Below are 25,764 nucleotides of genomic sequence, written 5' to 3'. Positions count from 1 at the left end.
GACTGTTCACCCGTTGTTGTCTGTCGCGCACCGAGGCGGAGGTCAACTTCAGTTACGGTGCTCACGGAAACTTGGCAGGACTTCACGAGCTCTCGTAAATTGCGTGTAACGCGCAGTAAATCGAATTACGTCACGCTTACGGCGCGAGAGCAAAACGCGGCGGGCTCTGACGTAATAAACCTCGACGTCAGAGCTGCGTGACAAATGCTGCGCCCTGTTGTGCGCGTCTGTAAAGTGAACCGTATCCCATATGCTCGAGTTACAAATTGTGGTCCGATTGTAACGTGTTTTCGAAATCCCATTTTTCCTTATTACTACGGGCTGTCGTCAACAAGCGAGTTTACTTTGTTCTTTTTTTTTCTTCTTGCTAGCTAGCGCAGACTGTGTTCTTAAAGGAAAGGCTCCCTTGACCCGTATCTCGTGTCGAAGCCGGCACAGGAACAAAGCGCTTGAAAACCATCCTCAGCGTTCTCCACAAGAGAAAAAAAAAAACTGGGAAAACACAGGGGATGTGATCAGACTAAACCAATAACAAAAAGAGGGAAAGCTCACTAAGAAGGAAAACCGTAAAGGATCGCCCTCTACGCCATTGGCCGTACGCGAGACCCATAGCTTCAGCTATAAGAACCACCGTAACCCACAATCCACGGTTATAAATCAACCGTCGCACCAACGGCTGCTTGCTGGATCGCGAAGGGAGGGCAGGCTAAGGCATAGACGGATAGATAGACGATGCTAGCCGGGCCTTTTCTCTTCCGGCCCGTCGTTGCTGTGCTGAGGGTGGGTTTTCCTTTTGTCTTCGTCTTGTTCTTTCTTCCTCTAGCTTCATCTGTCCATCGCTTTTTTTTTCACGAAGCTCATCGCTTCTCGTTGGGCGCGTATTTATCGTTTTTTTTTTTCTCGGAAAATATCGGCGCATATGCATGTACACAGATTTCGGCCCAGTCCGGCGGCAGGGCCATTCATGTTAGAAGGAGGCGCAGACCCCGCGTCGTCGTTTTGCCGTGCAGCTTTTATTTATCTTCCTTTTTTTTCGCCTGCTTAGCAATTCCGAACAGAAGACGAGACTTATACGAGCGCTCGCAGTAAGGGCGGCCATCTTTTCTGCGCATTTATCGTCCCGCTGCCTCTTTTTTACGGCGGCCTTTCTCTACAGCCAGCAGTCATCGTGAAAAAACAAGCTTGTACAGCCAATGCGGCGTTCTTATGTAAGCTATGTCAGCTTTTTTTTTTTTTCTGTTCGCGAAGGCTGCGCGAATCACCGTGCATTCAGTCACCCGGGACGCGATTTTCGCTTACATAGGCAAAGGAAGAAACGAAAAGGAAAGGAGATGAAGCGGGAAAGCATAAACAGGAATCAAAGTTCTCGTCTGTTGACGAGCCGTCCAGGCGGCAATGATTCGTGGTCGTATCGGTGGCCGTCTAGGAGCGCCAGGCCGCGCAAATTCATTTCGCGTACCCAGAAAGCAGCTTTCTCACTGATGCCATGCACGCGATGCTTCCGTGTAAAGCACGCCCTCGTGTGCGACGTACTTACGAGAAGCACTCCCCTCAACCCCCAACATCTCTCTTTATTCCGAGCTGTCGATTGGCGTCCCTCACTTCTTCTTCCTCTTTTATGCGAAAAGGTTGAATTGCAAATGGCGTCCATGAACGGTTTCGGCCCCCCTTATCTGAATGCTCCACTCCGATTCCTCTGCTTCGCTTCGGTGTCAGATCCTGCTTTTCCCGAAGTTCGGGGGCTATGGATTCCGGCTCGCGACGGCTACGACGTTTCCCTCTCCTCTCTCTCTCCATATAGACAGATGAAACGGTGAAGAAGACTCGCCCTCCATCTTCCTCCTCGCTCAAATGAAGACAAATTGCTGAAGGGAACCGTTTGCTCCAGGGACGACAGTGTTGGAAGGGGGGAATGCCCGCTTCTTCCTGATCGGCGTCTCAGCTTAGAAGAGGGACCACCAGCTACAGGAAGCGCGACGGCGTCTCGGAGGAGTCTGGCGCTTAGCCTGAGGAGAGCGAGGCGGTCTCGGCGTGTAGCTAGAATAAGGGGGTTTGTTATGGTCGCCGCGCCCGCCGAAGCTGCGTCTGTCGCCGATGTGTCTGTCGGCGACTCGCGGTCCCCAGGCGACATCTGTCTCTCTCGGGCATTTTTTTTTCTTTTTCTCGGAGCGTGCATCGCCGTATAGTCCCGCGCGTCTGGTGTCTTACGCATGCCGTCTTGCCAGCTGATTCTCAGTGAGATTCTTGATACGCATCGGAATCTACCGAATCAGTGGTCGTGTGTTCCAAGTGCTCGTGCGTGTCTGAGAATGGGCGTTGCGCTTAGGCACGTTTCTTTTGCTGTTTTACAACGATGACTATTATGGCTAGGAGGTCGAAAAAACAGCTAGACCACCGTGGCGGGTTAACGAGGCTGTTCTCGGTAAGCTTGTCTGCACATGATGCTGTTGTGGTTTAGAATTGGGCTGCCTGGTTCGAAGGGAAGCGCTGAAGTGGAGCGAAGACGAAGATGCTGCAATGGGAAAATGCATCTTTTCTGCGCAGTCTCTTCTCTTTCCCGCAGCTTCTAGATGTCATATCGTACAGCCCTTTTAAACACGGTAAGAACACGCTCGCAGTTTGTGGTCAGTGCTTTCAAATATCGTATACTGCACCACTGAAAACATATCGTTTAAAATATTGCCAGCTCACTACCGCGGCTATCAAAGGACCCTGGCGTTCCGCCTATGACGTCATAGACCTCCGCTTGCGGCGTCATCCTACTACACGTGACAGCACATCCTGTAACCCTGTATAACATATCGCTAGCTCACGACCGCAGCTGTCAAAGAACTCTCGCGTTCCGCTTATGACGTCACAATTCTGGATGATATCCCTACAATACCGTCCTATTTGGTCGTGTTATTTCTTTAGTCCCGACTTGTATATTTATTTAGTGCCCAATTCGCGTGCTTCCTTATTTATATGTTCCTTATTTATATTTATATGTCACGACAGGCTTTTTTCTTCCCTAATTTCATCTCGAAAAAAATGGTGTTTCTTTGTCTGATAGAGATATGTATTCCCAGGAAATTTTGATTTACTTGCTATATGAATGCTTCGTGTTGAAAAGAGAGAATGGAAAGGCACGGAGGTTAACACACGCACGCACGCAAACACACACGCACGCACGAACACGCGCACACACACACGTACACACGCACGCACACATACGCACACACGCGCACGCACGCACAGGAAGGCGTTCCAATTAGAGTCGTTCAGTAAGGCTTATAAATAGCAAGTAGCACGCCAAGGAAAGTCAAAGAAAACAAGTAAAGAAAATCATTAATACGCTGGGCATTGCTACCGGCGCCATCCCAACGGTGAAAGAGGAAAGGAAACATGGCGTTCTTTGTGTCATCGTTATTATTGGGTAGTTCGCAAGATTATGTGCTAGAATGTACTCGCTGAAAGGCATCGCAGTTACTGCCCTTCTAGGTTTGTGACTTTTGAAGAAAATGCGTTGCCGGTTCCCTTTGATGTTTGTCCCCCGTTCGAGAAAGTGGCTCTGCAGAAGTACGTAAAGCTGGCTTTTCCGCAATAGGAGTGTTTATGAGGAAAACACCGCTTTACTTCTTTTTTTTTTCATTCCGCTCATATTTACGCTCGAAAATTGTGAAATAGACCTGCTGGAACACCGCGAACTCGGGAATGTGGGTTGTTAAACTTTTCGTAGTATACTAAAGGCAGTGTACCCGTTTTAGTCGGCTTACACAGAGCGTGACCACCCGGGCCATAAGGATTGGGTTTATTCGAAATACCAAATCCCTAAAGGGCGTGAAGTGAAGTATTCACGTATACTTATCGTGAAAACATACCTGCAAAATTGTAGTAAGCTGGGACATTTGGTATAAATCGATTGTAAATATAGCTCAGGAATGGAGACACATGCACACGGGCGAAAATAACCACTAGTTAGCCATTGCAAACCAAACTAACCCAACTAGCGTAATTTAACCTGGTACATCGCTCCATCGGAAATTCCTTGTCGCAGACAGGGTGACGCGCTGAGCTTACAGTTTCCTTTCCGTGTTAGCGTCGCTTCGTTTGGTTAAATAAATGGCGAGATTAAAACTTGCATTGACTTCACTTTCAGATGCGAGCCCCGTACTCGCGTATGTTTCTATCTTCTTCTTAACTATACATTTATTTCTATCAACGTGGAAGGAGTGCCTTTCGCATAGCATATTGCTTGATGTATGTTTCGGGTCCTTCGCTGCGTACTAACTCAGGGAGATTGGTCGTTTCTTTTATCTCGTATAACTAGCGATCGTAGCTGGCTTTTCTTTTGATCTTGCTCTCACACGCTGGGACGCTGGTACCGCCCATGCGAGGTCCGGGGGAGCCACCCTGGAACGCCGCGAACGTAATGCCTCCTAGCGCGAGAGCTACGCATGAGACGTTGTTGTCGTCGGCAGTGCCGTCCCCTCCTTTTCCCTCTGTGGCCCCCGTCGCGGTTTATTTATGTCCGAGCCTTTTGTCCCGACCCTGTTTCACGGCATCCTCTTCCAAACTTGTCCTCGCCTGCGTACTCCGCGCGCCTCCTCTTCATCCTGAGCGTCCTTTTCCTTACTTCCCTTCTTCCTCATCTTCTTCTATGCTTCCGGGTTCCCGATTCCGGTGAGACGAACAAGCTCTGATGCCTCGTAGAGGTCGATATCTTTTAGCAAGCGCGCTCTCCTTTCTTTCGCAAGCTTCGGGGTCCTCGATGTTACTTGTTTTTGGCCCCATTCCCTCTCCTCCTCCTTCATCCCCATTTCCGCAGTTGGGGGTCTCCTTTCTTCCACATGTCGTGCCCGTTCTCCCGTTTTTGTTCCCAATATTTTTCTTTCTCCTTCACTAAGGCTTTCCTTACGTGGTTACACGCCAGCGCGATGCGTTTTTCTACGGTTTCTCGCGCGCCCAGGCTTGGCCTCTTAGAGCAAGAAGGGGGTGTGCGTGGAGGATAGAAACGCTGCGGTTCCCATGCTCTTACGCACACGCTCCTCCACCCCCCGTCTTTTCCTTATCCATTTTACGTCGGACGTAGTTCCTTTTTGTTCCCCATCTTGCCCTGTGCACTGTGTTACCTGATGGCTCGTAGTGACCTTGCACATTTTGGGACCTCTCTTTCTCTCTCTATCTTCTCTCTCGTTTTCTCGCTTTTTATGCGGCGACAAGTTCTCTTCTCCTCGTAGCCTCCTCTCCGCACATCACCACATTGGTCAGCCACCTGGCCACTTCTTTTCCGGAACCAAGCGCGCGCTGGATCGGAGGATCGTTGTCGCCGCATTCAATTGTTTCGCTTTCTTATCTTCTTGTCGTTCGACAGCTTATCTTACGTCTTTTATCTTCTTGCTTCAACTTCGTCCATTTGCAGTCGCACTTTTCTCCTTTCGCAAACGCCGCGCTTCCGTAATCAGTACAGAAACCGCTGGCATTCTCCCCTCTCCACCCTTCCTTCCCGTATCCGAAAAACTGTGTGCGGCCCGTGTCCTCGCTCAGCATCCCTCCCTAATGTGCATCGGCATAACGATTGCTGCGCCACAAAGACGCCCAGCCACGCTCTGAATAAGAGGGGAAGGGAACGGCGGCGCCTCGCTGCGGCCTTCGACTGCATTCATGTCCCATTGTAATGTGTGTGCGTGTGTGTGGGGGGGGGGGGGTTGTGTCTCTCACAGTATGGCCATGGTTTCACGATGTCCGAGGGAAAGTGCATGCCGCCGGAGATACGGCCCTAGAGATTGGAAACGTCGCGCTCAGGCTCATTGCTTATGTATTCGGACGTCTGCCAAGTACGTCAGCGTCCCGCAGGCGTGTATGTTCGGGAAACAATTCTCGTCGCCATTTGGGGGCGATCGCGAAGCGTCTCTAGCGCGTCCGGCATTTCGTGTTTTGCCAGGGATTATGGGTGGATAACGCATTCAAGTGGTCGTTTTGGAAAGCCGAAAGGTTTTCATTGGACGATAGCTGAGCCTGTTTGGAGGTAATTTGTTGTATCTTCGTTGGCAGTGTCAGTCCCTAAGGAGGGGTAGCCTCAGAGCATCGAATGAGCTCTGAGAAAGTAGTTGATAGTAGATAAAATTGCGATAATAAAAAATGAAAAGAAACGACATTATTAAATCTGAGACTGTAGGGAAAACAGACGTGGCATTCCGGTGAAATAATACAACAGAGAGAGCTGAAGGAGCTTATTACGATTGTTTTAAATGGTTTAACCGGCAGCACTTCCATCTTTCCAAACATTTCTTTATTTAGTTTAGTGTGCTATGGAAATGGCGCCGTCACAATATGGTGGCCTAGCTCAAAGCTGTTCGTGAACAATTTAAAAAGTGCTAAAGGTGTAGTTTAATGAAATAATTATTCATTTCTAGGAGGATCTGCGCGATTTTATTTAGATAGCACATATGCCAAAGGGTGAGCTATTTGAATTGAAGACATTGAGAGGCGAATAAATTGAAGTGTGTCGTTCCTAACCCAAAACGAAACTAAGAAATGAATAATGAAAAACGGTGGTCGCTTGGCGTCAATAATACAAACACAGCGTCATTCAAGGTTGCACTGATGCCGCATCAAGTATTATCGTGGTGCAACCCTGGTGGTGCGTTTCGACATTGTCATCGCGCTTTGTTTGAGCAGAAGATTACGTGTTTCATCTGGTACAGCTTCAGCTTTAGACGATATGGTAGCAGCTGCAGATATACCGGGTGCACGTTGATTTCAAAAAGAGCGGTTTTGATTCGCGAGTTTCAATCGCCCTCATTTTCTCTGACGAAACCCTCGCACGTGCTCGACAGAGAAGCTTACCACCGGTTCACCAAAATCCCGCATCGGCATCGCTGTCGTCCTCAAAGTCCCCGTCGTTGTCTCCCACCACGCATTCAGTCCGAAAACGAAAAAAAAAAAAAAAAGAACCAGCGGGTCTTTGCTCCTCCGCTTGTCTTCACCCCGGGCCTCCGAGGAAGAACCCCCGACGCAACCCATGAATCATTCAGATGCCGTAACGGCCATTTCTTTTTTTTTTTTCCAATGTATATACCCCCTCCTCGCAAAGCCTTTGAAAGACGCACACACACGCGCGCAAGGCGCTGGCAAGCAAGCGGGCTTGTATACTTACTGTACATATAACACAGCGAAGACGGAGTTGTATGGTATAAGCCCGCCCGCGTCTTTTCGCGGGACCGTTCTCGAGAACACTTAAATCAATTATCCTCCCGGGCAAGACTTGATCCGAGGCCCTCGGACGCAACGGGAGGATTGCGATGAAGAGGTGGCTGCAGGAAGGGATGGCGGTGTTCCTTCGTTGTTTCCTCTTAGAGGAGCGCAGCTGCTACTTTAATTTGCGAGGAAGCATCGCTGCGTGGACCGCGCTCGTCCGCCGCTATTGGAAGGACGTGACCAGAATTCGCCGCGCGGTGCCGACGTGCACTTCGCGAACGTGCGGCAGGGGACGACTGTCTTGAGGAGCTGCGTCGAATGAATGTACAGTTTGCAGGAGGTGGGGACAACGGATGGGAATGAAGAGACCCGGTGGACTATTTAGTTGCCCTCCTGTCAACCTGCTGGGTTATTCTATGCAAGGGCATATCTCAACGAACCCTTTTTTCCCCTACGCTGTTTGTCAACGGCGGTGACCCGGACTACTACCGTGTTTACTCGCGTCCTAGCAGCACGTCAGCCCTGCCTAATGTCGGCTGGCGTTCGGCTAAATGTCGGCAGCTCTAGGTTAGTCTTGGTTAAGTTAATAAATATTCGCAGGTTCCCTAGCGTGTTCGTCTAAGACGACTCGAAGGCGAAAGCCATCTTTTTCTTCTCAGTCGATGTATTGATCCTGCCCCGCAACCCTCCGGCACCTAACGTGGTTTGCAACGCCTCCAGGATTGGAGGCACTTATAACCTGGTTTTGCACTGCCTCCGTGATCTGCCCACCTTTGACCAAGCTACGATGTCATGTGATGACGTCATCACTGTGACGTCACGTCACGTTACGTCACTGTGACGTCACACATTTTGGCGACCTGTGACGTCGTGATGACGTCATTTGGTGAGGTCATCACGCGATGATGATTTCTTGCGCCACTCGTGTTGACGCCGACGGTCAGTTTTCGCGTTTGATTAGGCATCTAAGGCTTTCACCTTAATACGTGAGTGTAAATGTTCGCTCGAAGCTTGGACGCATGTGTCATGCTAAACACATCTATCGCCGCAGCACCTTCACGGTTCCGCTGTCACACAAATGTGCGCTACGTGTGTTTTAGAATAATGAAGTGTTACACAGCGCTATTGAAAACGTTCAATACAGTTTTGCTATCACATGACGCTCCTGCAAGAGTCAAAGTGCTGGTTAAACGCGTCTAACGCCGTACAGAGAGCATACCACGTCCGTAGCATCCGTAGCGAGACACGTTTGGGCCATTACGGTACGTTTCGGGTACATCGAAACAGTTCGGCCCTCGTAGCAAGGAATCGAACCCGTGGCCACGTGCTTCGCAATAATATCTGAAGTTTTCCGCGCCAAAACCACGATATCACCATGAGGCACACCTTGGCGGATGTCTCCGGAAACTTCTGACCACCTGGTGTTCTTTAACGTTCACTGACATTGCACAGTACGCAGGCATTTCGCCGCCACCGAAATGCGACCGCTGTGGCCGGGATCGAACCTGCGACTTTCGCACGTGCTCCGCAGAAGAAGACCACGTAGCCAGTGCGCCCCAAACACGACAGGTCTTTCAGCCAAAACGATTACAAGCGATTCATCTAGCTGGTTATTAGGAAATTGAGTTATTGCCTGTATGGGCAGTTTCGTAGTGTACCGTCTAACGCCTCTTAAAAGAAGTGCTTCAAAATACTTCGTTATACAGGTCACTGCGATGTGACGCTTGTAATGCAGTCTTGACGTAAGCAATAATTTCTTTACATAGCTGGTTTCGTTGTAGATGAAGTTTGACACTGGTAAAGGGGACAATCCTGTTGGTATTATTTCACCAGTCTTTCCTGCGAGTTCCGCTTCATGCAGAGCAGAAGGTCGCGCATGTGTGAGTGACGATAGCGGCGTGGCCGCGATTCGTTGAGAGCGGTGGGCAAAACCGTTTCTGCGCCAAACTTTTTACGCATGTTGAACAACCCTGCATGGTCAAAAAATTATCCAGAGATTTCAGCTGTGATGTATATGTGTCACAGTCACCCGCGCAGCCTTGGAAGGTTAGATGGAAAGTTATTATGATACTCCCGGAGAATGACGACGCTCTCGCTCACTCACGCACACACACACTCACTCACGCACACACATGTACTAAATCACTCACTCACTCACTCACTCACTCACTCACTCACTCACTCACTCACTCACTCACACAATCACTCACACACTAAGTCACACTCACTCACTCACTCACTCACTCACTCACTCACTCACTCACTCACTCACTCACTCACTCACTCACTCACTCACTCACACACGCACACATAAACACACACACACCTTAACGAAACTCGGTTTTCTGCATCGATTTAAAGGGGCAATCAGAACTGTTTTGCTTTATGCTTTTAAGCTTTATGCTATTTTGCTTAATGTCTGCCAGGTGTGTCACGTTTTAATCTTATTTTCTAGCAGAACAGGGCGAATATTGCTGTTACGTTGACTGCGTTACCTGTCACGTTACTTCGTATAGCGCTGCGGTCTACTGCACAGCGTGCGTCAGTAGACGAAACCGCTAGGAGCGCAGTGTTGATTAGTCACAGTTGCATCACACGGTGACTGTGGAGCTACCGAAGCTAAAAAGCCCTGATATGGGAGGAGACGAGCCTTAGCCAGCTTACTCCACATCGTTCGAGTAGTGCAGATTTAACGGTCTCTGAAGGCCCTGAAGGCAGCTACGAATGTGCCTAGAATGTGACTATACTCGCGGACAACTTTTCTTGGCAATGAAGGGAAAGCTACGGGGGCGGAGTGTCTGCACATGTACTGCTACGCGAAGTAGTCCGGTTTGGCGCGCGTGTCGTAACGCCGTGGAAAATTATGGCTAGCGTTGCATTTCGACGCAAACGCTGCTTAGCGTCTAAAGTACGGGTAAAAGGCGCGACTTTTTCACGCACGCAAAAACGCAAAGTGACAACGTATAAAGTAAAATAAATGCAATATCTCGCTTGTGTGCGCTGCGTTCCGGTTCAAAAACCTACATGTAGAAAATGAAGGGGTATTTCATATATCTCACGCAGAAAATACGGACGCAATTGCGGGGCTACATTCATTAGCGGTAGGATACGTGCATTGTGGCTCTCTAGCTTTCGCTTCATTGCCAAGAAAAGTTGTCCGCAAGTATACAAGTCGGCCTCCTCTACATTGCTACATCACAGCTGTGATCATTGAATACGTGGCAAAGGATGCCGCGAAACATTGCTTCAATTTGCACGCAAGACACAATAAAGTTGTTTCCATTCCATTTGCACACAAGACGGGCCTTGCAGCACACATATGCTACACCTTATGCATTTACGGCAAGCATGTGTCGCAATAAAAAAGAAATGGAGAAACGAAAGTGCACAAAGCCGTAATGTGCAGGCTCTTGCCACGCGTGCCTTTTGTCAGTGTTCGCGCTAAAAGCCCGTACCCTGACATTGTGCATAGACATGTGTACCTAATCTGCCCAAAACGCTTTTGTTCCTATAGCTGTAGCCCGTGTTGCCTGCTTGCTTGTTTATTAGTGATTGCCCGACCACGGAACTACAAGTTTAACAAGTTTTGCTGCCACTAGCTAGCCACAGTCTAACCACGACGTCACAAAGCAGTCTTCAGGGCGAGGCAAGTACACAAGGGTACTTTGATTTCTTATCACACAGCGAAGCTCTGATGGCTGTTGAAATACGTACGACTCACATGGACACCGGCGATGTGTTACTAAATAACATATAAATTCTCAAAGTCAGCTGAAAATCGCTCCCTCTTCTCTCGACAAATGATGTATTAGTCCGCAAAATATGACGCGATTGTCGGCAGTTCCACCATTGGCTGATGTTATAATCACGATAACACCCTCATTGTTACTTTCGTTGTTAATTTTGAGTTCAATAAGTAGATAATATGTATGTTTATATTCTGTTATCGCGTTAAAAACACCGAACAAACATTAATATTAGCACTTCCGGTCTCACCGACAGCTCGTCTGCTCGTAGTTGCGTGGTTCCGTTTTCTTCGCCATGCGCAGTGCCGAAAACGTGAATATTTCTGTGCTTTTGACCATCGCCGGTTCCGTTGAGAGTGGCAGCCGTTCGAGTGTTGCCTCGTCAGCTGAGAACTGCATCGTCGGCACGTTCTCACGACCGACCGAGGCACGGGCGCAGCGTGTCTCCGATAACAATGCTGGCGTCCGGTAATGGCGGCGCTTCGGGGTCGTCTGCCAGTGCCGTCTTACGAGGCGGTGTATCGGAGTATGGGCCGAAACCGATCTCAGCTGTCATTCGTTCCAAACGAGCGCGCAGGTTTGCTTCCATGGTTGGCAGAGCGATGAAAACACTACGGCGTTCGAGGTGCACACCCAACATTACCAAACCGACGCGCAGTTTTCAAGCACGCGCGATATCGGCTCCGCTCGACGAGAACGACGCCAGGGTTGCCAGGTCAAAAAGACAAAAAATAGCCAGAAAATTGGAAAAACTAGCCAAAATGTAGCCAATTTGAGCTAAGGGCAGTAAAAGTAGCCAAAAGTAGCCATGCATGTGTGAAAACCGCTTCCACATTTTTATTTAAATGGCTAAACACAAAAGCCTTTCAGTGAAAATGTAAATGTGTGCTGCATGAACAATTCAAAATCATAATTTGTGAGATTCTAGCATAAATTATTGACTTTAGCAATCATTTAATGCATGATGACGTAGTGTTTGCGCTGTTAAAAAAATGACTCTCTCCATGTGTCTTGCATGACTCTTCTTGAAGTGACTAGAAGTTGTGACAATAAAAATAAGTTTACGGCATGATGAGTGCGATCGAAATCTCAGTTACTCCATTAAGCATGAATTGAAGCCACTTTTGCAAAAATTTCATACGTGATGACAAATACAGAGTCGCCGTTCTTACCTAAGCTTAGGAAATGATACAAGCAGTTCTTCGGATATCCTAGAAGGATTGTTTTTTTGGGCGAGATGGTACGACATTCTAAAGAGAGCACTAAAAAAAAAAGACAAGAGGCAAAGGCGGCAACACAAGCGTTCACTAACAACTGTTGTTAGTGAGCGCTTGTGTTGCCGCCTTTGAATCTTGTGTCCTGGTTTCTCAGTGCTCACTTGAAATGTCAGATATCAGATTCCACAGAGTGCCCTGAATGTGGAGCGCTTTCGATTCCTGTTCATATTTGCAAGTGTTGTTAAAAGCCGCGTTGAGCAATGGGTGATCTGTAAAATGTGGCTCCATACAACAGTTCTCGCTGAGTCCAAGCCAGGTATCCAAAAGCATTTTTTTTTCGTGTGTGCGCGAGAGGCCTGCTTGACTGGCAGGTTATAAACGTGTAGTTTGTTATATTTATCGCCACCACTGACCCTTTGCCCACTTAGACGACTGCGCCATACCTTTTATTAAAATTCATTATCTGCGCAATCAAAGGGCAAAATTCAACTTTCGGAGCTGGAAGTACGCTCTGACTGCCATGTTCGAACACGACACCATATATTGATAATTTTTCTCAAATCAAGGGGACAAGAAAGTAGCCAAAAAGGAGCCAAGTAGCCAAGACTATTTTTCTCCCGCCACCGGCCTAAAAAAGTAGCCAAGTTGGCGCAAAGTAGCCAAACCTGGCAACCCTGAACGACGCAAGCCGACCGGAAGTGGCGGCACAGACCACGTGGCTGCGCCCAGACGTCAGAGAGAAAAAAATGAAGAAAAAAACTCCGCCGACGCTCTTAGGTGGCGCCTCGCTCCTCTGCGCTGCGCTCGCGGCGTTGAGTTGAGGGAGAAAGCTGCGGAACGTGATCTCTATAATTTGGTAACACCACTTAGACTTGACGGATTCGAAAAATTTTTGCGGCATATGACTCGCGAAGAGTCATACGTCAATAATGAGACTATTCCAATATAACTAAGAAAGGTGTTGCAGGGCCCCTTTAAAGGGACACTAAAGAGAAACAATGAATTGGTTTAGATTGATAAAGTGTGCTCGGAGAACTCTTGTGTAGTTTATTTCACCACCACAGCTTTATTGTTAGAGAAGAAAACCAAGTTCAACGTTTCATTTTTAAATTTCACGCCGAACTTTGTAATTCGTGACGTAAAAGATTTCAAAGAGCATTTAACGAATTTTGGCACCACTGGCTCGACAAATTTCCACAAACTCGTTATGTCAAGCCTCTGGTCCCCTCAGAGGACAATGTACTTCGATTTAACCGATTAGGAACTACGCAGGCCCAAGCAGGCGCCGTCAAAAATATGTGACGTCACGCAAATGGTGCGGAAATTCCAAGGTGGCGTCGCCACCTATATTTTCTTTTTGCGCGTTTTCTCACTTATTAAGCGTCTTCTCGCAGCAAGCGTGGTGTTTTTGGTATCGTGGAAGACTACTTTACTAATGCGAGAAAAATCGTATTGCTCTTTAGTGTCCCTTTAATTACATGCTCACTGTTCCATTTGACTGGTGACTGGTAGCTGACAGCGTACAAACGTTATCGTCAATAGGAGACAACGTTACCTTTTGGTCCCGACTTTTCGCGTAGCCTATCGTCACGTTGTTCAACCTCTGGGAATTCGTGTGTCGCTCAAAGCTCCCGCTTCCCAAACTAGAGGGCCTAGTTGCAGAGTTCACCGCCAGGGGGAAGCACAATTCAACGACGCTCCTAGCGCCACCTTATGATAAGTGGCGGAACGAAGAGCGGCAACTTCCGGCGTGAGACACGTGACAGGGGCATGGGGAAGAGCAGGAGAGGTTAGGGTGAGACTCGAAGGAAGGAGAGTGAGTCGCTTCTCCCGAAACGGGAGAAAACGCCAGCGAGTGGGGCCCGCGCTAACGACGAACGCCAACACACCCGGGCGTTGCGATCGCTCGCGCGCATGGCGTCGTGGGCGTGCACTCGGCGGCGCGCCCGTGAGTGAGGTTATACACGCGATCGTCTCTTTGCTTTCCCCACCTCCAGGTGTCGACGGCCGAGCACCCTCCGGGAACGTCGCAGTCCCAGCTGACCATCAATGCGACCTCCGCGAGTGCATCGTACGTGTGCCGTGCGAGTAACGTCGTCGGGGAGAACCGCACCGAAGTGAGCGACGCCAGGGAGTTCGTCGTCCAGGTCGAGGGATTCCAGCCAGGTAAGTCGATGTGGCGCTGTATCATGCTTGTTTTGCGTTCGCGCACGCCTCTCTATCAATTCTCTCTCACCTGTTCAGTGTTGGTATACCGACGGTGTGCTCGAATCAACTCGGTATTGGAATCGAGGAAACGTTTGGTTTTGGGGGTTTCCAGCGGCAAGGCAGTTTCTGGCATAGTAGTATCGGACCGTATTGGCTGTTAGCATTGAAGCTTCAATCTCACGTCTGTTTGGATATAGCGCAAGGTTTGAAAACGAACGCGTGTTGTTAACTATGCGACTTAAATACGAAGATAGCCTCGCCTGTAAAGTTTGCATGCGTACCTTCTTTTAAGAGCGCCCGACGTATACTCTCCAATCGTCACTCAGGTATTTGCCAAGTAAGGCGAGTGCTTGGAAATTGGGCTCGCTTCCCGTTTCCTCTAGTGTGATATTTATATGTGATAAAGTATAACACTTTCTTGGCTTATCTGGGAGTCACGTACGAGCTAACTGTACCAGCCGGGAGCTGTTATTTATCTGCCGTGTTGTGTGCTGTGAGAAATCCGAGATCCAGCGATTTCGCGCATCCTATTGCAGCTATCCGGAGACTCTCGAGTCTGTTATTCATCGCGTTATGAAACACACTCCGTTATCAGACATCGGCGAACTGAAGAAACGTTGGCGCGAAAACAGCGCTCGCACGGGTTAAAAAAAAAAGAAGAAAAAGCATCTCGCTCGCAGTGGAGAATTCGCGTTGAGTGCAAGTGTACGTCTTGAACAGTGCCGGCAGCCTAAGACTCGCTGTGTTTCGTCGGGAACGCGACGCTTTTTATAATGCAACTTTTTCAAATCACTTCACCGTAATATTCGCGCGTATACCTCTAAAGCACCCGCTTATACTTCGGTTCTTTCAACTTTGGTTATGCTGTGTTGTGTGTGGACATCTTTTGTTGCTTTCCTGCTTCTGAAAGCCGTCGTATAAAGTACATGCTTGAAGCTAGTAGTCTTTGCCTCAAAGTAGCGAGAAAGTAGCTAGGACGAATTTTCGAACCGAACTATACCTCATTAACTGTGCGCTAGTTTGCTAGTATGCGTAGGTTCCCAGTAGTCACAGAGGTTGGGAAGTGCAACGTCCTCTATGTCCGCGCCCGTCCACTATGGGATGATTTCTTCTTGTTCAAGGTAACTGTTATTTGTTAATAATTGATAACGATCCGTATGCACCACTACTTTCACTGCCATATTGTATCGCGCCAACTCTTTTGTTACGGATGACAAACACTTTTTCACTCGCTCTAGCTTGTTCCACTGGTAGTTTATGAGCATTATCGAAAGCTTTCGTCAAGCATCGTTCCGATTATAAGTATAGAAAAAAAAGCCTTAGTATTTTGCCTGCGCCGCTCTTTTCTCGTCTCTAAAATTTTCAAATTCTGCATCACCTATCCCTGTCGATCCAATACACTGAGCACTAGATTTGCTAGTCACGTTCTTGCGCACGTAAACAAAGACAGTGAAAAGCCTGTTATGAATTCGTATTTTTAATATTGAAGTTGTCTCTGTTTCTGTAATAAGATACTCCGTATTTAAGAGCAATTGCAAACCTCAAATGCCCCCTCTTAGTGCGTGGTGTGCTTACAGCTAACCGAACCGTGATAACTGCAGCATGGACACTTAGAGCTTATTTTCGCCTGCGGTACTCCTGTCGCCATCTGCGAGGCGTCGAGTGAACCGTCCTCGCAACGTTTGCGCGGCGCTCTTGAATTCTGCCTATGCGACCTTGTATATCATGTAAGCGACGATCTTTTAGGGATGGTCTGCCTCGCACACTGCATGTTGTTCAAGCGAACCTTGTCATATTAGTTACAGATTTCGGCAGCGGCGACGGCGTCGTACGCTGTAAACCCGGCACCAGCGTGTGTACAGAAATACGGCCACCGAAGGTGCGCCTGTGCGAATGTGCTTCGGCAAGAATTTAAATTATTCGAAGTATTCGAAATGCACGTATAGACGTATATTTGACCGCATGTCGCCCCCCCCCCCCTGAAAATGTAAATTTCTTTGCAGCGTGAAGGTGCTATGCCGTGAAACGCTCTGTCCAGGGAAATTTTTTTTTATGTGCGCTAAATATAGCAATTTTTTTTAATGTACCGTATTTTACCGCTTATAAGTAACACCCTGTTATTATTCAAATCCTGCCGCTATCTGAACTTGCTTCCACTTCACTTCGAACCAAAAGAAGTGGCATTCGGACACGCCTTGTTCCCAGTGGCGTAAATCCAGAAAAATCACTAGGGACACATAGCTTGCCATGGCGGCCTTTTTTTTTTGGTTTTTTTAAGTGTAGGTATTATTTTTATTTATATAAAAATTAAGGTCATGCTTTGAAATAACATTTTTAAAAACGACCATGGGGTCACAGCTCGCGTAATTGCACTGTTCTATTGAGCCTTCTCTGGAACCGGTGGAGCGGCAGTTGCAATTTCAATAGTCTCACACAGATGAGGGCTATTAAACACAGGTGCACACTACAAAATAAACCGGCATTAAAAAACAGTTTAGTGCGCTATACTTTACTGCCAAGCAATTCCCAATCCCCAAAGCGATTTCCAAGATACCCAATCTTTGAGAGATGTCTAAAGAAAGGACACTTGCATGATATGCGTCCCCCCCTGCCCCCCAGAAGGAGGGGGGTGGGTCAGGACCCCCTTAACGCCCTTCGTGGTTTACGCCTGTGCTAGCTCCAATTCTCAAAACATTGTGCAAGGTTAGTTGGGTCATGACAGAAAGGCAAATTTTTTAAATATGTGATATATAATATTCGATGCTATTTGATCAGAAGTTATTCGACCTAATCACTATTCGCTTCGAACCTCAAATTTGCTATTCGCCCATCCCTACTTTTGTTTTTTCTTTCACAGCATCGACCAGTACTGAGGCGACCGCCGAACCGAGCAGCGATTCCTCGGCCATGGTTCAGGCCGAGCAGTCGCGACCGGAGGACGACGAAGACGCCTCGTCGTCGTCCACGGGCTCGGCGTCGGAGGACGTGCCTCAGGGCTTCTGCTCGCCCTACACGGGCTCGGCCTGCCGGCGGTTCCTGGGCACCGGACTTGTGTACTACAACATCAGCCAGGACGCGTCGCCCGTGGTTCTGAACGAGCAGCTGACGCAGCAGCTGTGGGACGAGCTCATCTCCTCGCTGCTCGAGCCGTGCCGCTCGGCGGCCGAGGTCATGATCTGCCACTACGCCTTCCCGCAGTGCGAGTGGCGCGCCCGCCTCGCCATCGCCAAGCCCCTCTGCCGGTGAGCATGCAAGGGACTGTCCCGAGGAACTGCCCATATGATTATGAGGCACGCCTTAGTGAGGGTTACTTTTGACCACCTGGGGTTCTTTAACGTAGACTTAAATCTAAATACACGAGTGCTCTTGCAACTGATTTTTCTCGGCCCAGTTTTCTAAGGCTCAACGAAAAGCCCTCCCCCCTCCCCCCACTAGTGGTTAAACCTCCAGCGGTTGATTCCAAAAGCGCGTGGATAATTTGTAAGAATTTCTCAATTTGAGAAGCCACTAAAAAGTACGAGTCCATCCTCCAGCAACGCTGAGAATTGATAGCGACACCGATAGCCTTCCTCGCAAACTGTTCATTATACACTCAACGTTCTACTTTCACAGAAGTGAGCGCAACTGTAATAAACCACTTTTATTTTGCCATTTTCAACCGTTTTCTTAATATAAAAAGCCGGTAGAATAAGTTTTCCGAACGCTCGTCGTCACGTGAAATCCCTCTACCGCTTCGCGGGCCAGGTGCTCGTGGTACTTATACAACTGCCCGTGGCCTCCGCGATTAGCTCCGGCGACCGCGTTGCCGGAGCTAATCGCGGAGGCCACGTGCTGCCGTTCGTGAGCACCGGATCATACGTGAAGCGAAGGCGGTGCCACTGTTCTGCTCACTACAAACGAACGTGTATCGACACACTTCAGGTTAGAAATGATTATAATACAAAAAGTGTGCCGTATTTCAACACTGATATAGAGACCATTAACCGCGTGTAAAAGGTCACGTGATCGCCATCATATGCTTCTTCGCTTTTTTGCCGCGTGAGGCGCCAAAAGTGACTTTAGTGAAGAAGTAATATAAATCCACGTCAAATGAGAACAACAGGTCTCGTCTTAGCATTACAATATACGATCTTTCTTCTCTGGACCCCAATAAAGTTTGCATCATCATAATCATCATCATCTTTCACTTAGTAGGGTCATCTGAATTCGCGTTCTGAGCGGTTGTCTGTTCCTTTAGAAGGAAAGATTGTTGGACGTCACTACAACCGCAGTCGACGCCTGAAAAGCTCGTTTCCCTGCAATAAGAGGCATACTGAGGAGAAGACCACTTCTCCGAGTGCGTTCGTGTGACCTATTTGGTTAACATGTCAACTTTGAGAACTGCCATAAAGAAAGAATACATCCTATGTGACTTTAGGCATCTGGTTATGATGTCCAGCTTTATCAATTTTGACTGGTAGACAGGCTTTGCCAAGTGCACCAGTGGGCCAATGGGCTTACACCACTGAGTGGAGGCGAGAGAGACAATGCATACACCTCGTTGGATGGATGGATGGATGGAGGGATGTGCAATGAGCATCCCTTTTGTACCGGCACAGTGAGCGTACATTGGTGATGACTATACATCGCCCCCTATCATGGTTGGACAACAAATGATAGACACTGATCTCACGATAAACTGCACGTGAAAGGGCAACTTGGAGGCCACTCCAATAACTGTAGGGACTGTGAATGTCAAGTCCAGTGACAGCAGCTCGATGATGTTCGCTGACTCGCCAAATTCCCTTGATTACAAGCTGAATGCTATGGAATGATGTGCTATGGCAGTGTGTAACACAGCTTCGCAAAGATGTTTGCCATCATCGTTTCACCTTATCACAAAGTTGTGCAAATAAGCCGCGATCCTTGCTCAGCAGAAGCGTAGCCAGAAATTCTTTTTTTTTGGGGGGGGGGGCTTCAACAATCCTTTTTGTATGTACGTGCGTGCATTTGTATGTGTGCGTATATATATGCACATGCATTTCGAGGGGGGGACCCCCCCCCCCCCCCGGCTACGCCCGTGTTGCACAGTTAGGTCACGCCTTTCACAACATGGTTCATGTTCCACACATGCAGAGAGGACTGCATCGCCGTACGGGAGCTCTTCTGCTACAACGAGTGGGCCATGATCGAGGACAACAAGCAGCGCGGCATTTTCTTCAAGTCTCGCGGCCATTTCCGGTTGCCAGACTGCGACCTGTTACCCAGTTACAAGGACAACGGCCTGTGCTCACACGCCCATCTCACGGACTTCAAGGAAGACGAGGTTACTGGTAAGCAAAACATCGCTTTTCTTTATATGGTTGCAAATGAACCGCTGTTGGTAACCACAAGTCCAACTGCTGCCCAATACAAAACCGTTTTAAGAAATGTATAGGCTGTTTCACACTTAGGGGAAAATTCGGAGCATATTGCATGCGCTCCGAGTTTTCCCCTAAGTGTCAAACAGCCTGTACATCCAGCCTGACGAGTTTCAACTCTTCAGGCTGAAAATGAAAAAGAAAAGAGGACTGCCATTCTTCTCTCCAGCAATAGTTGACTGCAATGTGCATGACACAACCTTGCCTATGTATTTTTGTAGACTTATTAGCCCTGCTGCTATCATACACCACTTCTCTAAATGCTTCTTGACTAACCCCCAACATTGTCTCACTGTCTAAGCACGCAGAATACGTAATTCCTTTCATGGTGTGTTTGCATACTCAACTTTTGCAAATTGCTTCTCATGAGTGCACGTTAATCCATTAAGATCATTCTTTTTTGGTTTTTGTCTGTTCATTGGTTTCTGGCAATAACAACAAATGAACGAATTTGTGCTGCTGACATAGGGACATTTCAGCGAATAGATTAGCGACATGAAAATTTGGGCGATATGGTGATGCATGATGAACCACAGCGCAACTGCCAAGACAAGGACAAAAAGAAGACAAACAGCACCTTATTCAACCTTTTCGTCCTTGTCTTATTAGTTGCACTGTGGTTCATCTGCAAAGAGAGTTTTTTTTATCAGAATGGCAAGACGGATGTCGTCAGTAGTGTTAGTATAGTTCAGCGCAGATCTTTAGCGAGGGTATGCTTTCATGTTTAAAGCAAAAGCTTTTAAGCGCACAAAAAATGAGGACAGAAGAACTAAGAACTTGACAGGGTATGTTTTACTGCAAGGACAATTGTAATGCACAGACTTCTTGATTTTGTAGTTGTTGAATGCTTCAGCGCATTACATTCATCTTTGCTGTGTTCAATATTTACCTCACCCATCTGTTACCTTTTCTACGCTCCCTGCAAAACAGTGAACTGCATCAAAGGCCGTGGTCGCTTTTACCAAGGAAATGTCAATGTGACCAAATCTGGGATTCCGTGTCAACGATGGGACGTGCAGGTGAGTTCATACGACATATTTTAGCGCTGGTATAGGTTTGTTTTCTGATGTTTCTTTGGCACATACATCTGGTTGTGCCTGCAGTAGAGGTCATCTTGGCAATGAGATGATATGCTGAGCATTAAAGCAGTAAATGTTGACTGTGATGTGACGATAACGCTGTTGGCCCATTTTGTACTTTAGTGTTTGCAATGTGCTCTGTTAAGACACTATCAATGGTAGGCGACATATCTGATGCTAATCTTGCAAGCTTAGGTTGTGTCGGTGGTAACTGTATGCAGTAAATTCTTTTATATTGTCCCTATTATCAGGAACCTCATTAAATAACTTGAAGCACTGAGCAGCGTGAGCAGCACAGTATACCGACATAGTTTTTTCCATTACAAATCACCGTTGCTGTTTATTGTTTTGAACATCAACAATATATTCAGTGCATTCTTCTTCCACTCTTCCGTTACCCATAGGAGCCCCATCATCACAACAGACCTCCAATGGTGTTTCCTGAAGTGCTCAACTCGGACAACTACTGCCGGAATGCTGGCGGCGAAGAGCCCATGCCCTGGTGCTATACGACAGACCCCAGGAAACGATGGGAACACTGTTCTATACCCCAGTGTGGTAAGTATAATAGGCAACATCATTTCACGTGGGCTTCGTTTAACAAAGAAATAGTCAGAGTGCAGATAAGTTTCCAGGCTTTTGTGCAGAGTCTCAATCATACTTGTCTAGGGCGGCCAAGAAGCCAGCTGCAGCAGACTGCACCAGAAGTGCCTCGGTGTTTCTGCTTGATTAGAGATCTGTTGGATACGGGCACAAAGAGAACACCTACAGAATGACCACTCGTGTCTTTATAGCTGTGTTAGCCTGCAGATTTTCTCACAAATGATAGTGACAGGGATTCATGCTTCTTGTTTGAATGCAGCACATGTCATTGGTGCATCTGTAGTGGTTTGCAATAAGCAAGTGAGCTTGCGTGCGGCGAATGCCCGTGCTAAACAAGCACGTGTAATTTTTCTTAGTTCACAAGGGAGCAAAAGGAAATCAGATTTTCCTGAGACCATCGTACCTGGTTGAACATGAAGCAGCAATACAATTCGAGTAAGGTAATTGTGCAAAACACCAAGCTCACAAAACTATATACAGTAGAACCCCGCTGTTACGTTCCTCACTGCTGCGTTTTCCCGGCTGTTACGTCGTTTTCCGCCGGTCCCGGCATAGCTCCCATAGGATACAATGTATTGGGAACCCCGCTGTTACGTCGTAACTGTCGGACCGTTCCCGTATGATACGTCGCGAAGTGCGCTCGGAGCCGACCGAGTGACTACCAAAGAGAGCGGCCATGGTGCATTTTCACGCAGCTTGGCCTCGTTTGACCGTAATATTAGCCGCATGAGAGGCGCAAGCAACAGAATCTTTCAATTGATGCAAACAGAAGCATGGCCTTCGAGATTGAAATTGCAAAGATGGCGTCTATGACGTAACTGCGCGCGAAAGCAAGGCCTTCGAGATTGGCATATACTATTGACAAAAGCATAGCCTTTGAGATTTGCATTGCACAAACATGGCGTGTATGACGTAATTGCTTGCGAAAGCAAGGCCTTCGAGATTGGCATTCACTTCTGCCATCGCGTTGGCGTAGACTCATCATCATCGTTATTTGTCGGAGAACGGGAGGAGTTCGAGCTGGTTGGAGCTCGCATGGTCGTGCGTGCGGTTCGCGGTCGGACTCGCCGCGCTGGTCGTGATTGCGTGTGCTTAGTTCTTTCATGCCTACAGCTGTTGGTGTTAAAAAAATCACATACGTTGATTACATTTCTGTGGATGAGGCCGTCCTTTGCTCCGCGTTTCTATCCATCGACTAGATCGCGGCTGAGCGCGCCAATTTTCGTGCTGCTCGTAAGAATTGAAATAAAATTCTGTACCACTAAATATTTTGCCGTTTTTCCTGTTTTTCGTCTCTTACGTTTCCCGTCTCTTACGTTTATTTCCTACGGTCCCTTCAAAAATGTATCAGCGGGGTTCTACTGTATAAGTTTGTTGTGAATAATGAGCACATTAAAAAGAAGGGGCAATTATTCCGTATATTGCTGAAAAGACGTTTAATGCAATAAGTCTTTTACAATGGTTTCTTGCACTTATTGAGGCATCTAAAGCAGGCAAAAACTGCAAAGTACGGAGCTCTGAATGATATTTGAATGTGAAATTTAGCGATCATCACAATGTTGCTAAAGCTTCCACGGGAGCTGTAAGCAATAAAAAAAATTACTCGCTTCAGATTTTCTAAACCTGGTACACACAAATGTGAGTACCGCCAAGACACATCGTTACAAATATGCAAATATCGCACTTTGTTTTGCAGAATGAGTGGCATATGCAGCACGCAAGTAAAAAAAAATATACTGACGTTGACAGCCATAGCCAGTGAGAAAACCTACAAGTCGACACAGTGATAACACCTCGAGTGATAACGGAGTATGCGTGTGATTGCGGCGCTTATGTCCTACTTATCTAGCACCCAGCAGTGACCGCTAGGTGACGTTGGTTCACACGCAGGCGGCCACTTGACCACTCCAGACAACTGCGATTCAGATTGTACACCGATGCCCGACACAAATGTTGTTCTCCACACCAGAGTCGACCTAGTTCAGCGTCGTTTAGTGCCGCCTTAAATTTCCTGCACAACTGCAATGCAGTCCTTCTCTCTGATGCTCCGGCTGCAGTGTGCATATATCACTATACTTGAAAGCTTGTTATGAGATCAGTTGAGATATTTTTGCCGTGGGTGCTCGGAGGTTGATTAACGTGCATGTTACTGATCCCATGGTTTGAGCCCAATACCATAAGACACAAATGAAGTGTTACTGTTGGTAGTGATGCCTGCTTTCTCAGGTCCAATTTTTTTGCCATTGCTGCCAAGAACTGTTTTCATGTAATTAGGTATTTACTAAATCAGCGATGAAAAGTTTCAACACCATGTTAGACTATAATTTCCAGCGATATTCACTGCGCTATGCCTCCACGGTATGCTTCACCACAAAGCATGAGTCATGTGAACGCGAGATAGTGCGCTGGCAATTGTGATGCGATTGACTTGTTTGCCAGTCCTTGAATAGAGAACATTCACATTAAAATGCATATCCTCATGTCTTAAATACACTGTGCTATGCTTCCACTGTATGCTTCACCACAAAGCATGAGTCATGTGAACGCGAGATAGTGCGCTGGCAATTGTGATGCGATTGACTTGTTTGCCAGTCTTAGAATAGAGAACATTCACATTAAAATGCATATCCTCATGTCTTAAATACACTGCGCTATGCTTCCACTGTATGCTTCACCACAAAGCATGAGTCATGTGAACGCGAGATAGTGCGCTGGCAATTGTGATGCGATTGACTTGTTTGCCAGTCTTAGAATAGAGAACATTCACATTAAAATGCATATCCTCATGTCTTATATACACTGCGCTATGCTTCCACTGTATGCTTCACCACAAAGCATGAGTCATGTGAACGCGAGATAGTGCGCTGGCAATTGTGATGCGATTGACTTGTTTGCCAGTCTTAGAATAGAGAACATTCACATTAAAATGCATATCCTCATGTCTTATATACACTGCGCTATGCTTCCACTGTATGCTTCACCACAAAGCATGAGTCATGTGAACGCGAGATAGTGCGCTGGCAATTGTGATGCGATTGACTTGTTTGGCAGTCTTAGAATAGAGAACATTCACATTAAAATGCATATCCTCATGTCTTATATACACTGCGCTATGCTTCCACTGTATGCTTCACCACAAAGCATGAGTCATGTGAACGCGAGATAGTGCGCTGGCAATTGTGATGCGATTGACTTGTTTGCCAGTCTTAGAATAGAGAACATTCACATTAAAATGCATATCCTCATGTCTTAAATACACTGCGCTATGCTTCCACTGTATGCTTCACCACAAAGCATGAGTCATGTGAACGCGAGATAGTGCGCTGGCAATTGTGATGCGATTGACTTGTTTGGCAGTCTTAGAATAGAGAACATTCACATTAAAATGCATATCCTCATGTCTTAAATACACTGCGCTATGCTTCCACTGTATGCTTCACCACAAAGCATGAGTCATGTGAACGCGAGATAGTGCGCTGGCAATTGTGATGCGATTGACTTGTTTGGCAGTCTTAGAATAGAGAACATTCACATTAAAATGCATATCCTCATGTCTTAAATACACTGCGCTATGCTTCCACTGTATGCTTCACCACAAAGCATGAGTCATGTGAACGCGAGATAGTGCGATGGCAATTGTGATGCGATTGACTTGTTTGGCAGTCTTAGAATAGAGAACATTCACATTAAAATGCATATCCTCATGTCTTAAATACACTGCGCTATGCTTCCACTGTATGCTTCACCACAAAGCATGAGTCATGTGAACGCGAGATAGTGCGATGGCAATTGTGATGCGATTGACTTGTTTGCCAGTCTTAGAATAGAGAACATTCACATTAAAATGCATATCCTCATGTCTTAAATACACTGCGCTATGCTTCCACTGTATGCTTCACCACAAAGCATGAGTCATGTGAACGCGAGATAGTGCGCTGGCAATTGTGATGCAATTGACTTGTTTGCCAGTCTTAGAATAGAGAACATTCACATTAAAATGCATATCCTCATGTCTTAAAGGAGTACTGACACGATTTTGAAGTGCAGCAAAACGGACGGTTTTGGTGGCATGTAGTGTTAACGCTCTCCCCACACCGCATCCGGGAAACACGTATAAATATTTAAGTTTGATTTTAAAGTTTTCATCTCCCAGCATCTGCAAGGCAGCTTCACCGCATGGAGAGCCCTATGACGTTTCAAGTCAGCTCACTTGGTTTGCGAAATCTGGGTTCTGCATGCAGCCTAAATCACAGAAATCGTTGTCGGAGGCACTGGACGACAGTTGACTCATCATGAACCACATTCGACTGACAGCAAAGGACAGCAGGTGCAT

At 47.3% G+C, this 25,764-nt stretch overlaps 1 protein-coding gene across 2 annotated transcripts in view; it reads left to right on the top strand.

Annotated features, from left to right (window-relative positions):
• LOC119404945 (tyrosine-protein kinase transmembrane receptor Ror2) overlaps window positions 1–25,764 on the top strand; it is a 336,120-nt gene that overhangs the window by 297,193 nt on the left and 13,163 nt on the right. For both annotated transcript variants that reach the window (XM_049419130.1, XM_037671670.2), the window contains exons 4-8: window positions 14,140–14,308; window positions 17,208–17,592; window positions 19,466–19,662; window positions 20,680–20,768; window positions 21,233–21,386. In XM_049419130.1, coding sequence (XP_049275087.1) covers window positions 14,140–14,308; window positions 17,208–17,592; window positions 19,466–19,662; window positions 20,680–20,768; window positions 21,233–21,386 — 994 coding nt within the window. The remainder of the gene's footprint in view (window positions 1–14,139; window positions 14,309–17,207; window positions 17,593–19,465; window positions 19,663–20,679; window positions 20,769–21,232; window positions 21,387–25,764) is intronic.

Source organism: Rhipicephalus sanguineus, chromosome 9, assembly GCF_013339695.2.
Source record: "Rhipicephalus sanguineus isolate Rsan-2018 chromosome 9, BIME_Rsan_1.4, whole genome shotgun sequence".
NCBI lineage: Eukaryota > Metazoa > Arthropoda > Arachnida > Ixodida > Ixodidae > Rhipicephalus > Rhipicephalus sanguineus.
The sequence above is the reverse complement of the archived record's forward strand: the minus strand, read 5'-3'. Positions and strand labels throughout refer to the sequence as shown.